This window comes from Perissodus microlepis, chromosome 4 (genome assembly GCF_051167445.1).
Source record: "Perissodus microlepis isolate ML-2025 ecotype Zambia chromosome 4, ASM5116744v1, whole genome shotgun sequence".
NCBI classification, from domain to species: Eukaryota; Metazoa; Chordata; class Actinopteri; order Cichliformes; family Cichlidae; genus Perissodus; species Perissodus microlepis.
This window is the reverse complement of record NC_140464.1, coordinates 18094473-18110148: the sequence shown is the minus strand read 5'-3', so window position 1 is coordinate 18110148 and position 15676 is coordinate 18094473. Positions and strand designations below refer to the sequence as shown.

The window sequence follows — 15676 nt, the reverse complement described above, 5'->3', positions numbered from 1 at the left end:
TTACTAATTATAGCCATGTTTAACCTCCTAGGACCTGGCGTCCACATATGTGGACATTACATTTTGGGTTATTTATACCAAAATACTCAATTTTGCTATATATCCACTTACGAGGACATTATACTGCTACTGTTCTATCAAAATGTTAAACGAATATCCTCATAAGTGGCTCTTATTTGTCTTAAAAACAAAAATAAGGTAAAAAAAAAAATCTGGTAATTCTTTATTTTTACATTCATCAGGCCCCAATATGTCCAATTATCAAAGCAAAATAAAAATGCATGTTGTGGAAGAGTTTGCGTCTTAGTTAGTTATTTGAATGATACACAGTTTTATCTACCTGCCACACTTGACAGTGACTGTTCTTATGATGACCCTTTTTGACTGTTTCAATGAGCTGAACTTCCTTCAACTAAACAATACCAAAACTGAAGTTATTTTATGTGGCACACCCAGCTCTATAAATATTCTAGCTAAGGCATTCTATCCACATGAATTCGGACTCTATTTAATGTTTCAGTTGATAGTTTCATGTCTTTTAATAATCAAATCAACCGAGAATATTGCTACATTAAAGCTGTTTTTTTTTCTCCATATATAGGATGTTGAAACAGTTATCTGTCTGTGTCACCTTTCACCTGGATTACCATAACTTGCTGTAAATAAGACTGTCCAGTTTTTCACAATACTAGCAACAAAAATGACATAGCTTTTCCAGATTGATCCTGTAGAGAGATGAACTTTGAAAACAATAATAATAATTCCACCTGCTTTCTGAACAAACCACACACTGTTTGTTGGTATAGCTGAACTAAGATCCTCAGACGTTTACTTGTAAGGTGGTACATAACTTTGAACAAGCTGATCGGAAAGTGAAGATAATCTTTCCAAATACAAAATATGCCAGTTTTGATCACTTTTCTGAGAAACATAATTAAACACTAGTAATAAACTCCACCACACCTTCTTAAAGAAGTCTTTGTTAGTCCCAATTAGAACAAAGCTTTTTCTAAAATCTTGTTAAATGGAAACAGGCCTATAGTTACTGAGGGGATCAGGGTCCATGTTGTGTTTCTATAGGACTGTGTGACTGCGTGCTCACTGTGTGCTTTAAAACAAAATGAAGTGACTCGGTTTACTGCGAAGTTACTAATTATAGCCATGTTTAACCTCCTAGGACCTGGCGTCCACATATGTGGACATTACATTTTGGGTTATTTATACCAAAATACTCAATTTTGCTATATATCCACTTACGAGGACATTATACTGCTACTGTTCTATCAAAATTTTAAACGAATATCCTCATAAGTGGCTCTTATTTGTCTTAAAAACAAAAATAAGGTAAAAAAAAAATCTGGTAATTCTTTATTTTTACATTCATCAGGCCCCAATATGTCCAATTATCAAAGCAAAATAAAAATGCATGTTGTGGAAGAGTTTGCGTCTTAGGAGGTTAAATACTTTTACCATATCTGACAAGTTTCACTCTGGTTTTAAAAGCATACATAGAAAAAAACTACTCTGTTTAAGGCATATAATAATCTGCTTTTGTCTGTCAGTCTGCTATTTAGTCATGCTTGATCTCAGCATAGAATCTAACAAGTTCTTTAAAAATATCTGGAACACAAACTTTGTCACGTTCTACACTGGTTTCCCTCCTCAAATATAGGAACGTCATGATCGAAAGATGAAGCTAGTCGGCTTCCAGTACCTGTTGCACCCCACAAGGATCCATTTTTGTTCCTCTTCTGTTTTTGATCATACGTGCTACATACATCATGCATTGCCGTTATATTTCTGAAATAGATAAACACACGTTACCATTTTTCTATCTCTGTTATTTGAATGATACACAGTTTTATCTACCTGCCACACTTGACAGTGACTGTTCTTATGATGACCCTTTTTGACTGTTTCAATGAGCTGAACTTCCTTCAACTAAACAATACCAAAACTGAAGTTATTTTATGTGGCACACCCAGCTCTATAAATATTCTAGCTAAGGCATTCTATCCACATGAATTCGGACTCTATTTAATGTTTCAGTTGATAGTTTCATGTCTTTTAATAATCAAATCAACCGAGAATATTGCTACATTAAAGCTGTTTTTTTTTCTCCATATATAGGATGTTGAAACAGTTATCTGTCTGTGTCACCTTTCACCTGGATTACCATAACTTGCTGTAAATAAGACTGTCCAGTTTTTCACAATACTAGCAACAAAAATGACATAGCTTTTCCAGATTGATCCTGTAGAGAGATGAACTTTGAAAACAATAATAATAATTCCACCTGCTTTCTGAACAAACCACACACTGTTTGTTGGTATAGCTGAACTAAGATCCTCAGACGTTTACTTGTAAGGTGGTACATAACTTTGAACAAGCTGATCGGAAAGTGAAGATAATCTTTCCAAATACAAAATATGCCAGTTTTGATCACTTTTCTGAGAAACATAATTAAACACTAGTAATAAACTCCACCACACCTTCTTAAAGAAGTCTTTGTTAGTCCCAATTAGAACAAAGCTTTTTCTAAAATCTTGTTAAATGGAAACAGGCCTATAGTTACTGAGGGGATCAGGGTCCATGTTGTGTTTCTATAGGACTGTGTGACTGCGTGCTGACTGTGTGCTTTAAAACAAAATGAAGTGACTCAGTTTACTGCGAAGTTACTAATTATAGCCATGTTTAAATACTTTTACCATATCTGACAAGTTTCACTCTGGTTTGAAAAGCATACATAGAAAAAAACTACTCTGTTTAAGGCATATAATAATCTGCTTTTGTCTGTCAGTCTACTATTTAGTCATGCTTGATCTCAGCATAGAATCTAACAAGTTCTTTAAAAATATCTGGAACACAAACTTTGTCACGTTCTACACTGGTTTCCCTCCTCAAATATAGGAACGTCATGATCGAAAGATGAAGCTAGTCGGCTTCCAGTACCTGTTGCACCCCACAAGGATCCATTTTTGTTCCTCTTCTGTTTTTAATCATACGTGCTACATACATCATGCATTGCCGTTATATTTCTGAAATAGATAAACACACGTTACCATTTTTCTATCTCTGTTATTTGAATGATACACAGTTTTATCTACCTGCCACACTTGACAGTGACTGTTCTTATGATGACCCTTTTTGACTGTTTCAATGAGCTGAACTTCCTTCAACTAAACAATACCAAAACTGAAGTTATTTTATGTGGCACACCCAGCTCTATAAATATTCTAGCTAAGGCATTCTATCCACATGAATTCGGACTCTATTTAATGTTTCAGTTGATAGTTTCATGTCTTTTAATAATCAAATCAACTGAGAATATTGCTACATTAAAGCTGTTTTTTTTTCTCCATATATAGGATGTTGAAACAGTTATCTGTCTGTGTCACCTTTCACCTGGATTACCATAACTTGCTGTAAATAAGACTGTCCAGTTTTTCACAATACTAGCAACAAAAATGACATAGCTTTTCCAGATTGATCCTGTAGAGAGATGAACTTTGAAAACAATAATAATAATTCCACCTGCTTTCTGAACAAACCACACACTGTTTGTTGGTACAGCTGAACTAAGATCCTCAGACGTTCACTTGTAAGGTGGTGCATAACTTTGAACAAGCTGATCGGAAAGTGAAGATAATCTTTCCAAATACAAAATATGCCAGTTTTGATCACTTTTTTGGGAAACATAATTAAACACTAGTAATAAACTCCACCACACCTTCTTAAAGGAGTCTTTGTTAGTCCCAATTAGAACAAAGCTTTTTCTAAAATCTTGTTAAATGGAAACAGGCCTATAGTTACTGAGGGGATCAGGGTCCATGTTGTGTTTCTATAGGACTGTGTGACTGCGTGCTCACTGTGTGCTTTAAAACAAAATGAAGTGACTCGGTTTACTGCGAAGTTACTAATTATAGCCATGTTTAACCTCCTAGGACCTGGCGTCCACATATGTGGACATTACATTTTGGGTTATTTATACCAAAATACTCAATTTTGCTATATATCCACTTACGAGGACATTATACTGCTACTGTTCTATCAAAATTTTAAACGAATATCCTCATAAGTGGCTCTTATTTGTCTTAAAAACAAAAATAAGGTAAAAAAAAAATCTGGTAATTCTTTATTTTTACATTCATCAGGCCCCAATATGTCCAATTATCAAAGCAAAATAAAAATGCATGTTGTGGAAGAGTTTGCGTCTTAGGAGGTTAAATACTTTTACCATATCTGACAAGTTTCACTCTGGTTTTAAAAGCATACATAGAAAAAAACTACTCTGTTTAAGGCATATAATAATCTGCTTTTGTCTGTCAGTCTACTATTTAGTCATGCTTGATCTCAGCATAGAATCTAACAAGTTCTTTAAAAATATCTGGAACACAAACTTTGTCACGTTCTACACTGGTTTCCCTCCTCAAATATAGGAACGTCATGATCGAAAGATGAAGCTAGTCGGCTTCCAGTACCTGTTGCACCCCACAAGGATCCATTTTTGTTCCTCTTCTGTTTTTGATCATACGTGCTACATACATCATGCATTGCCGTTATATTTCTGAAATAGATAAACACACGTTACCATTTTTCTATCTCTGTTATTTGAATGATACACAGTTTTATCTACCTGCCACACTTGACAGTGACTGTTCTTATGATGACCCTTTTTGACTGTTTCAATGAGCTGAACTTCCTTCAACTAAACAATACCAAAACTGAAGTTATTTTATGTGGCACACCCAGCTCTATAAATATTCTAGCTAAGGCATTCTATCCACATGAATTCGGACTCTATTTAATGTTTCAGTTGATAGTTTCATGTCTTTTAATAATCAAATCAACCGAGAATATTGCTACATTAAAGCTGTTTTTTTTTCTCCATATATAGGATGTTGAAACAGTTATCTGTCTGTGTCACCTTTCACCTGGATTACCATAACTTGCTGTAAATAAGACTGTCCAGTTTTTCACAATACTAGCAACAAAAATGACATAGCTTTTCCAGATTGATCCTGTAGAGAGATGAACTTTGAAAACAATAATAATAATTCCACCTGCTTTCTGAACAAACCACACACTGTTTGTTGGTATAGCTGAACTAAGATCCTCAGACGTTTACTTGTAAGGTGGTACATAACTTTGAACAAGCTGATCGGAAAGTGAAGATAATCTTTCCAAATACAAAATATGCCAGTTTTGATCACTTTTCTGAGAAACATAATTAAACACTAGTAATAAACTCCACCACACCTTCTTAAAGAAGTCTTTGTTAGTCCCAATTAGAACAAAGCTTTTTCTAAAATCTTGTTAAATGGAAACAGGCCTATAGTTACTGAGGGGATCAGGGTCCATGTTGTGTTTCTATAGGACTGTGTGACTGCGTGCTGACTGTGTGCTTTAAAACAAAATGAAGTGACTCAGTTTACTGCGAAGTTACTAATTATAGCCATGTTTAAATACTTTTACCATATCTGACAAGTTTCACTCTGGTTTGAAAAGCATACATAGAAAAAAACTACTCTGTTTAAGGCATATAATAATCTGCTTTTGTCTGTCAGTCTACTATTTAGTCATGCTTGATCTCAGCATAGAATCTAACAAGTTCTTTAAAAATATCTGGAACACAAACTTTGTCACGTTCTACACTGGTTTCCCTCCTCAAATATAGGAACGTCATGATCGAAAGATGAAGCTAGTCGGCTTCCAGTACCTGTTGCACCCCACAAGGATCCATTTTTGTTCCTCTTCTGTTTTTAATCATACGTGCTACATACATCATGCATTGCCGTTATATTTCTGAAATGTTGAAACAGTTATCTGTCTGTGTCACCTTTCACCTGGATTACCATAACTTGCTGTAAATAAGACTGTTCAGTTTCACCCTTCCTTAATTACAGATGGTTCGAAACTGATTTTTTTAGTGGTGCACAGAAAAGAGAGCACATTATCCTGTTTTTGCTCAGTTGCACTGGTTATGTGTGAAATCATTTTCTAAGTTACGTGTTAGTTGTTTTCAAATACTCCATTGATTGGCTCCATAATATACTGCAGATCTTTTAACTCCATATTCTACCTTGAGGTCACTGAGTTCATCCTTCCAGTTTCTGTCAGTGTCAGTGACCGTACCTTGCAAGAGAACAAAACCAGGACTTTGGTGTTTTTGCCCTCAGGCTCTGGAGCCTGCCATCCCACATAAAAACCATGGACATTGCTAAAGCCAATACAGAAGTGTCTTAAATCTGTATTCCCACTGACATCCAATACGTGGCAATGGCTGTTATTCCAGGAAGACATGTGGTATAGAAGTGTTTGGGAAAATGTCTTTCTGTCTTGTCTTCTTGTCAACATGCATTTCCCTTTCATTTCCCTTTCTAACAGAGATGTGAAAGTTCTCTGTTAGGAAATAAATACATGCAACATTTCTGTAATTTCTGTCATACCTTCTCTCTTTCACAATATTACAGCTGAGCAATGGTAGAATTGCATTCTGGCCTCTTTGGATTGCTAAACTAGGCAGAATACAATAGAGACCTTGTATCATTTGAGCTTTTTTGGATACAGGGATACATTTGTTTGAAAAGGTTTGCAATATCTAAAATCGCATTAAAAGATGAAATCAAATAAACTAATAAGGTAGAAATCTTGGAAACCATTTTTAATCTTACAAGTATAAGCCAATGACAATAGAAAAGATGATCAAAAAACACATCAAAACTGGTTTTGGAATAGAAGCTAACATGAAGCTTCTGGAATGGCCTCCCCAAAGGTCCAATCGCAACCCTGTTGAAAATTTGTAGAATACTCTTAAAAGCCGAGTCCATGCCAGGAAACCAGTTAGTTTAAATGAACTCTGCCAATTTTGTCAACAAGAGCGCTCAAATATCCATCCAGAATTACGCTAAAAGCTTGTTGATGACCAAAAGCATGTGGTCAAGGTGCAACTTGTGACTTTTGCGCAACCATTCAATCAATCAACAGTTAAAGAAACCATTAAAAGCCCCTAATTATCATGACATTATTCCCCAAGAGGAGTATATGTAAGCTTTTGACCACAATTGTAAATAATTCCCCTACTGCACAGCATTTGCTTGTGCAGCAGGGTTAGACCATGACCATCCAGAAAGGTGTGTGAGAACCTATCATGCATCATTTGAAGATAGCACCCTGTTTTGACACATGGTCACAGGAGCACATTGTTCAAGAAGTAGATAAGATTATTTCCTATAGAAATTTTAGCATTCAGTCAGGTTTTTACTTACTGCACATTGCATTAGCTGTTTAGGAATTAACTGATCAAGCTTGCATTTTTGTCATTATAATACTAGTTTTTATTACTTGGATAAAAACCCTTTGCAGTCTGAAGGCCAGAGCCGATGGAAACCCTTTGATGCAGCTGCTGTCTTTAGTTTCTTGTTTGTGCATCTTTCTGCCTTCAGTTTTTATTTAATAACTGAAAAGTATGCGCTAAAGGGCTGAGATCAGATGACTGAGTTGGCAGTTGAAGAATATCTCCTTTCTTTGTCTTTATAGACTGTTGGGTTGCTTTTGCGATATGCTTTGAATGATTACCCATTTGCACTGTGTGGACTATGTAAATTAGTTTAAAGTGTTCTTTTTGTACTTTTTACTTAAAGATCTTGTGATTTTTCTATTGCTCTCAGGACATTATTTTGAGGTGGTGGTGCCAAAAAGTGTTTAATCAATAACATGACCCAGAAAGAAGTCATAAAGCACAGGGAGGAATTTTTATTTTGTACCATTACAATGTGTGAAGTGTAGGGGAACTGGTCACAAGGTTCAAGTTTTCAGCCTGGAATCTGAACCTAGATTATAAAAATAGAACGCCTTCTGAAACTCCACTCTTGGTTTTTATTGTTAAATGATGAGATATTAGCCAAATTTAGTTTGGAGCAGCCCTACACTGCAAATATGACTAGAATTAGTAGTTACAGAGGGAAAAACAGCAGATAACTGTAAAATAAATTACTTCTTGATAAATGGTTCCTGTGACATTGCTCTGAATTACATTAGTTTGTAATACATTGTAGTGGATATGTGTGGAACTGACCCACCCTGCTGCACTCACAGCAGCTGTCTTCTGTCAGCAGCTGGCAGTATACTCTGGCCCTAAGTGTGAGTCATATATTCAAATCATTTTGAGGATCTGAATCACTTCCAACATTTCACTTAATTTCACTTTATTCCAAATGCCGGCATTTGATCTTACTGTATGCCCTGAGCTATATACAGTAAGTGGACATTAAGACTGCTGGCTCTGCTAAATATTTAGTTGTCTCCCTGGTAACAAATACACTTCTATTTTTAACTCCAAGTCTGCAGTTCCCCTCACAGTCAGGCTCAGCTCCACCAGGTTAAAATGTAACAGTTTGATGTTAACAAATGATCTTTCACTAATTAGCCTCACTTCACCAACATCTGCAAGTATTTGTTAACTGCTACATTAGTTATTTGCAGTTTCTAATCTCACTGTGAGTCAGCTGTTGGGTGTTTAGCAATGGCACAATTATATTGGCTCTTTGAAATGTCACTCAGGTTGAAGGCACCTCCCACCCTCTATATACTGGAGTCATCTGGTGGGGTGCAGAGAGGCAAGGCCCTGCAGCACTTTCATTTCTTCTCAGCTGTACTTAACCTTCTGCATCTGCCAAGATGAATAATGTAAGTAAAATTTGGACAACAATAGTCAACTTATATTACTTTGATTTTCATATGACTCTTTGGTTTACTGATATCGACAGTCTTAGGCTTTAAGCCTATTTTAAGCATTGAACTGACAGCTGGTCCTAGCTTTATATTTACCAGGCTGATGTAATTGCATCAGCTAAACTGAACTAACTAAAACAGATGTTTGCATTTAGTTTTTATTGAGCTGTTAGGAGTTCTAATGTTTTGAATTTTTTTATGACCTTTTATGGTCAAAATATTCACCACAGAGCATATGCGTACATTATTTACTACTTAATTGTTATTTTCTTTTTCTCATCTATAGTAATAGATCAATGTCATGCCTATGCATGAAAGTTATCCTTAGTAATATAAACACATGATAACACTTGAGTCTTTCATTTCAGTCACGCCTTCTCTTTTCCCAGTGTCAGAGCTGAACAAAGACTGCATTGCATTCTAGCATCTTTGAATTGATAAAATAGTCAGAATACAATCAAGACCTTGTATCTGTTTTTCTTTTTGGGGGCTAAAGGGGTGTTGTGGTTTAAATCACATTAAGGGATGAAATGAAATAAAGTAATAACATAGAAACAAGAACAGAACCAACAATCCTGCAAGTCTAAGCCAAACAGGGGTCAACAACAGTGCAAACCTTAAGCAGAAGTGTAATTATCTCTCAAATAATGTCTCTGGCACTGTTAAGATTCACTTTGTGTTGATTTCACACAGAAATGACAATTATTCATTCAGTTCAGTGAAGTTTATGACTTTATTACTAGTAACATGTTACTGTTTTAATAACTTGCCAGCTCGATTTCATCATCACAACAGAGACAGATTCAGTGAAGTATCATGTCTTACACATTACTTTATTCAGATTCCTTCATTAGGCAGAATGTCTGGGAGACATGCAGCGTCACTGCCAGCTCGGACACAAGCCCAGTCCAGCACAGCCAAACACACTTTCTAACAGAGGAAGAATGTTCACATTACTATGCCTCCCTTACTTACACTGGTTGATCTTTAAATAAACTACATGTTTTGCAGTGAGCTGTGGCGTGCCACGATTTCAGCCTGTTTATAGAACAGTGCAGATCATTACATGTTTGTGTGTCTACAAAGGGGATATAAATGAAAGTACTGTTATCTGTGTACCAATAGAAACTCTGATATGGTAGTGACATATAATTTAAGATGAACAGAATGTAGTTTAATTGGGATCTAAGCAATTTAAATCAACTGTGTTGGATCAAGGACACATCTAAAACCTGCAGGACACCACTGCTCTAAGGTATTGCGACCTGTCAGTTTGTTAACCTAGAAATGTAAATTATTTTATCAACAACTAAGTCTTCAAAGTCATGTTCAGTGGGAAAGTTTGGTCTCTTCACAAGCAAATCTAAAATTGTTTGCATGATCTAATATGATCAAGTATTCATGGTTATTTTTAGCAAATGTGTTTGGTTTCTTGTTGACTGTATCTAGGATGTTTCTCTAACAACTGCAGCATTTAAAACCCACACAAGTAGGTTTCTAATCTTGTGCCTTGAAATGAAGGCGGGCAGTGAATAAATACAAATGAATAAAAAAAATCAAATCTATAAAAGTTGCGTTAGGAATTTAGGTGGAAATGAATAGACATAAATACACTTTTAAGGACTTGTACACCTGGACTTTTTGCCTTCAGTGGTAGAGTTTGTCTGTGTTAGCTGTCTCTTTAAAGTAGCTGAACCTTCAGAAATAAAGCTATGGTACATGTCATTTAGTGTTTCTTCCTAAATTTGACTTATTTACTTCTATTTGAAATTGACTATGAGAATTTAATTGAGTCAGTAATTTAAGGTAAACATGGTTTTAAGCCGTGAAACGTGCTTGATTGTTGTTCTTCTTCCCCTTATATTTTACTTACTATACTTATTTCTCTTTCAAATTCCCCATTAGAATGACCATTTCCTAATTGTTACACAAACCAGTATTTCCCTGCCACATGTACAGCAGGAACTGAATTTCTGCTAAGCTTAGTGTTTTTCCACTCCTGGTATCTAGTATTGCACTGAGGAAAATGTGACTCAGTTTAACGGTTGTCCCTGATCATTTTTCAACATTCAGTCTCTGCCAAAATCGGCGTACAGAAAAATGTCCCTGGCAACCTCAGGACAAGAAAGAGCTGGAATATTTGACCAGCCAGTCAATGGGGATATAACTGAAAACACATGTTCTGCAATTTCCAGGGATAAAGTGAGGATCGGAGAATTGGCCGAGACTATACCAGTGCTGTTTTTTGCCTGAAGCTGTAATAATAATTGGATCTAATAAAAGTCCGTAGTATTAGTAGACAATAATACACTGCATCACCAAACTTGCCTTCTTTTTATGCACAGGGTATGTTTGTAAAGAACATGTCCTTCAAGGTTGGACAAACCATGACTGTTGTTGGAGTCGCCAAACCTGAGGCTGGAGAGTAAGTATTGATAAAGGACGAGCTGTGTCATGAGTTTGTAAATGAATGAATCACAGTAAAGTTAGAAAAATCTTCAATCAATATTCAGCAAAATTAATTCTTGACAGGGTGTCGTTATCACTGTATTTATCATTTAGTACAAACACTGATAGCTAGTGTATTGGCTAAAAAAATGAGTAATATAGATTTTGTCTGTGTTAGCTGTCTCTTTAAAGTAGCTGAACCATCAGAAATAAAGCTATGGAACATGTCATGTATCTTCCTGAACTTGACTCAGTTACTTCTATTTGAAATTGACTATGAGAATTTAATTGAGTCAGTAATTTAAGGTAAATGTGGTTTTAAGCCGTGAAACGTGCTTGATTGTTGTTCTTCTTTCCCTTGTATTTTACTTACTATGCTTATTTCTCTTTCAAATTCCCCATTAGAATGAGACTGAGCTACTTGTTTAAAGTAAATGACGTTTTTCACATGTCTGTACATTGCAGTTTTGTTGTGAATATCGGCCCCGGCGAGGACACAATTGCATTTCATCTCAACCCTCGTTTCAATGCCCATGGAGACTCAAATATAATTGTCTGCAACTCTTTCGAGGGAGGCAATTGGTGTCAGGAGCAACGCGAGCAAAGTTTTCCTTTCTCCCTGGGACAGGAGTTCAAGGTGTGAGAGTGTGTGTTTATATTTTAGCCTTGCATGGGTCATATGTAATCTATTAGCTTCCTCTTTAGTCTGTATAGTGCCTCTCTCTGAGAGTGACCTCTGGTGGAAAATAAGTGCCACTGCATCTTTGATAACTTTATTATTTGATACCACACATTGATCTGCGAGACCTTGATCGTTATACATCACATCCATTACAATATTTGATTCCTTTGTCTGTCTGTCTCTCTCACTGATAATACCTTTTAGATCTCCATTGAATTAACTCCTTCAGAGTTTGTGGTGACTTTACAAGATGGCTCAACATTCCGTTTCCCCAACCGCGTCGGTGCAGAGAAATACTCGGCCCTAAACTTTGATGGGGATGCACGCATTCGAAGCATTGACATCAAGTAAAGCACCATCGTTTCTCATTTCTCATATCTGGATGTGAAAAATGTTCTTTTTTTTGTTTGTCTAGCAGCAGGTAATATAAAGTCCTAGGTCTTCAGCTTCCTGAAAACTTGTTAACCTTTAATCTAATCACAGATTTTCATAGCTTACAGGATATGAGTTTGTTGAGAAACAGGTCCAAACAGCTATGGTCATAAAAAAAGGAGCCTTTAGCTCTAAACCTGAACACCCTTTTCTGGAACTCTACCAGAAAAGCAGTTAAAGAAAGTTATTTTTCTGTTTGCAGTTTTTTTCTTGCAGGATTCATATACAGTACAGTGTGGTCAGGTTTCTTTAATGTGTCTCAAAATGCTCCAAAAGACATTCCACTTTTTAATTCTTACCTGCAACAACATCAATTAAAGGATTTTCTTTTATGAAAAAAAATGACTCTGGTGACTCCTTCTATTTGTTCTGCAACACCTTTCATCCGTTCCCTGTGAAATTACTTTATAGGTGATACACAGCCAGTGCTGGGCTCTGTAATTTAACCCTTACATATAGGCAATATTTCATGTGTCACAGGTGGGTCTGGGACTAGTTTGATTTTACAACACCTATTTTTGAAGAAAAACTTTGACACCACACCATGCGTGGTTTTACATAAGGCACGAACACATAACGTCCACAGATTTATATATTTTTATGTGAAAGTGAAAATAAGGAGAACATTGTGCAAATGTTAGGATTTATTATATAACCACGTATAACCACTACAACAAATAAACACTGTCCTCACTGCTGTATTATAAAACCTTCTTCAGCACCCACTGAATATTAACAAGGTGGGAGTGGATAACTGCGTGTTTTTACCAGTAGCGTTTCAATCACTGTGAATATGTTAACAGTGGACCAATGAGGGGGTTGTTCATATAATTACAACTTTGATCAGCACCTCTGAGGGCAGCATGGCTGGTAATCTGATAGGCCATTATGTTGTAATTAGCCTTTAGCACTCCTGAACTACTGTGGATGTAATGGAAGATGATTTTAATAGCTAATTTTAATCATTTAAAATGAATAATTGCAATAATTATTGTGGACTTAGTCTGAAAAACACCACAAGGTCAGGGGCGGATTTAGAAGAGTGGTATGAGGTGGCCTGTGCCACCCTAAGATGATCTCTTGCTACCCCAGTTTTGCATATGACAGTGTTGTTTATTAAAATAAGATAACACTAACACTTTGAGCATAGTTACAGTTAAGAGTGAATATAAATTCTTAAACTGAATATATTGCCTCCACCATTACCAAATGGATCAGCACCATGGCAATTTCAGATTTCACACAGGTGGTTGGTTGTTACACTCTGGAAATGGAATGAAGGTGAGTGTTATTAACCTTCTGGGGTCCACAGACACGCCGCACCTCCAAATCACATGACTGATTTAAATTGACATAGCAACAAGCTGCAGCCACGCTGAGTCTCTGTTTCAGGCCGAGTTGAAAGTTCGGACTTGAAAGTATACACCAGTTCTTAAATTTTAATGACGGGCCACTAAACCCAGAGTTACGATAAAAAAAAAAGAAAATAATAAATATACAGGTCATGTGTATGTGTATATATATATATATCCTCCTGACTACCAGCAATGCAAATTTGTCCTCTGTAGAGCACCTTTCTAAACCTGAATATCTCCCATGCACTGCATACTATAGAATTGCCTCCTTTTGGTATCTACAGAGGACATTTAGGGCCACTGTATATACTGTACATTGGTTGCGTCTTTTGTGTTCATCATGTGAAAAGGTTTTTGAGGGGAAGAAACACAAGCAACTTAACTTGCCAGTTTTTACACCTTTAAAAAAGAGCTACATAAACACCTATGCTTGTCTTACAGGTTTGCTTTCACAGCTATAAAGCAGGTGAGGCTCTCCTTCTCTTCCTTCACCCGTGATTTAATATAAACTAGGAACTGCAGTCTTTTATGATAATGTGCGTGTGTGTGTGTGTTGTGTTTCACCCCAATGATAAATGATCATGAGTCAGCTGCTATTTTTGTCTGAAACTGCTTGTCAGTTAGTTAATTTTGAGCCTCTGATAACGTCGAACTGCAAAACCACTTAAATTAAAGCAGAAGGTCTCCACTTCAGTCCGAGGTACTATAGTCTTTTTTTTTTATTGTATCTGGAAAACAAACTAAAATAAATATAAGAATAAGAAGCCAGAGTGGGATGCAGGACAGTAGTACAGCTGAGTTTTCTGTTAAGCATTAACAGCATTAAAAACCCTAAAGTTGAGTTCTGGCAGGTGCATTCAACCCTGACCCTCCTCTGTGTGAACTGAAAGGCTCGGGAAATTATTATTATCATTATTTGGCTGGGGATTCGTTCAAATGTTGAATGGAAAATTTCATTAGATGTCATTTGTGTGATAAACAAGTGGCCCTAATCCTCTTCCATACAAGCATTTCTGGCCTGATATCGCAAATATAATTGGTCATGTTGGCACTACTGATATTGTAACCATAATAATAATAATAACACTATGCCCCGGTCAGGATTTGGGCAGGGGGACGGACCATACGGTAGTGCAATTCGTCCTGATCGGTGATTGGTCAAAAGTCTAGAGTGAAAGAAGGGGACTTCTGATTGGTCAAAAATGTGCAATGAAGGCGACTTCTGTTTTTCATTCAGTCTGTTGTCTTTTTTCTTTATTAGGTGATGTTTCCAGCTCCTTTATCCCACCTGATGGCTCAGCTGCTGTCTGTGATCTTCAGCATGATCCCAATGTGTTATTTATTTATTTTTACTGGTTTACAATGACATGAGAGCAACAATTATCAGCGTATGTACAATAAAAGCATCAAGATTTTACTCCAACATTGATGAGGATTTTTCTTTTGCTCTTTTGAACCAAAACAGGTTGGAAAATAACAGAATAATGGACAGATATTGATATTGAGAATGAATTGCTTTCTTTTCTTCTGTGTTATTATGATGTGCAAAGACTAGCTAGAATAGGAGTCTTTTAGGTTGCACCGATGAGACAATGTAATTGTTTTACTTTTATAAAGGTAAAATGTGAAAGATTATTCATACCATTACGCTGGCTTTTACAGACAGGCAAAAAATTAAAGGCATACCCTGAACTCTCGATGCCCTACACAGAGAGACATTAGGGGTGTCCAAATTCATTGGCTGCATCCTCCTGAGGCCGATTACGTCACAGCGACGCAACGAAGACCGTTGAAATTCGTAGACTCCTCCGAATGCAGCTGACAAATGCGTCCTTTTCCCCAGATTTGAAGGATGGGTTGGGTGTATCCTTCGTGGCCTACCATATCCCAAAATTTATAGCGCAGCCCAGCCAATTCCAGTTTCCAGCAATGGCGGCAGCTACTTAGTTTTAATATTACTCTTATTACTCTTTCTGGATCACAAAATAAACTTTTCAGATATTTTTAGGCGAGAGTGTAGCTGTGT

At 36.5% G+C, this 15676-nt stretch overlaps 1 protein-coding gene across 1 annotated transcript; it reads left to right on the top strand.

Annotated features, from left to right (window-relative positions):
• The first annotated feature begins 8596 nt into the window (after nt 1-8596).
• On the top strand, nt 8597-12321 carry LOC146388755 (beta-galactoside-binding lectin-like). The gene is made up of 4 exons (XM_084926246.1): nt 8597-8688; nt 11079-11158; nt 11647-11818; nt 12068-12321. The coding sequence occupies exons 1-4, from the start codon at nt 8680-8682 to the stop codon at nt 12212-12214; spliced, it is 408 nt and encodes a 135-aa protein (XP_084782372.1). The 5' UTR covers nt 8597-8679; the 3' UTR covers nt 12215-12321.
• The last annotated feature ends 3355 nt before the right edge of the window (nt 12322-15676 follow it).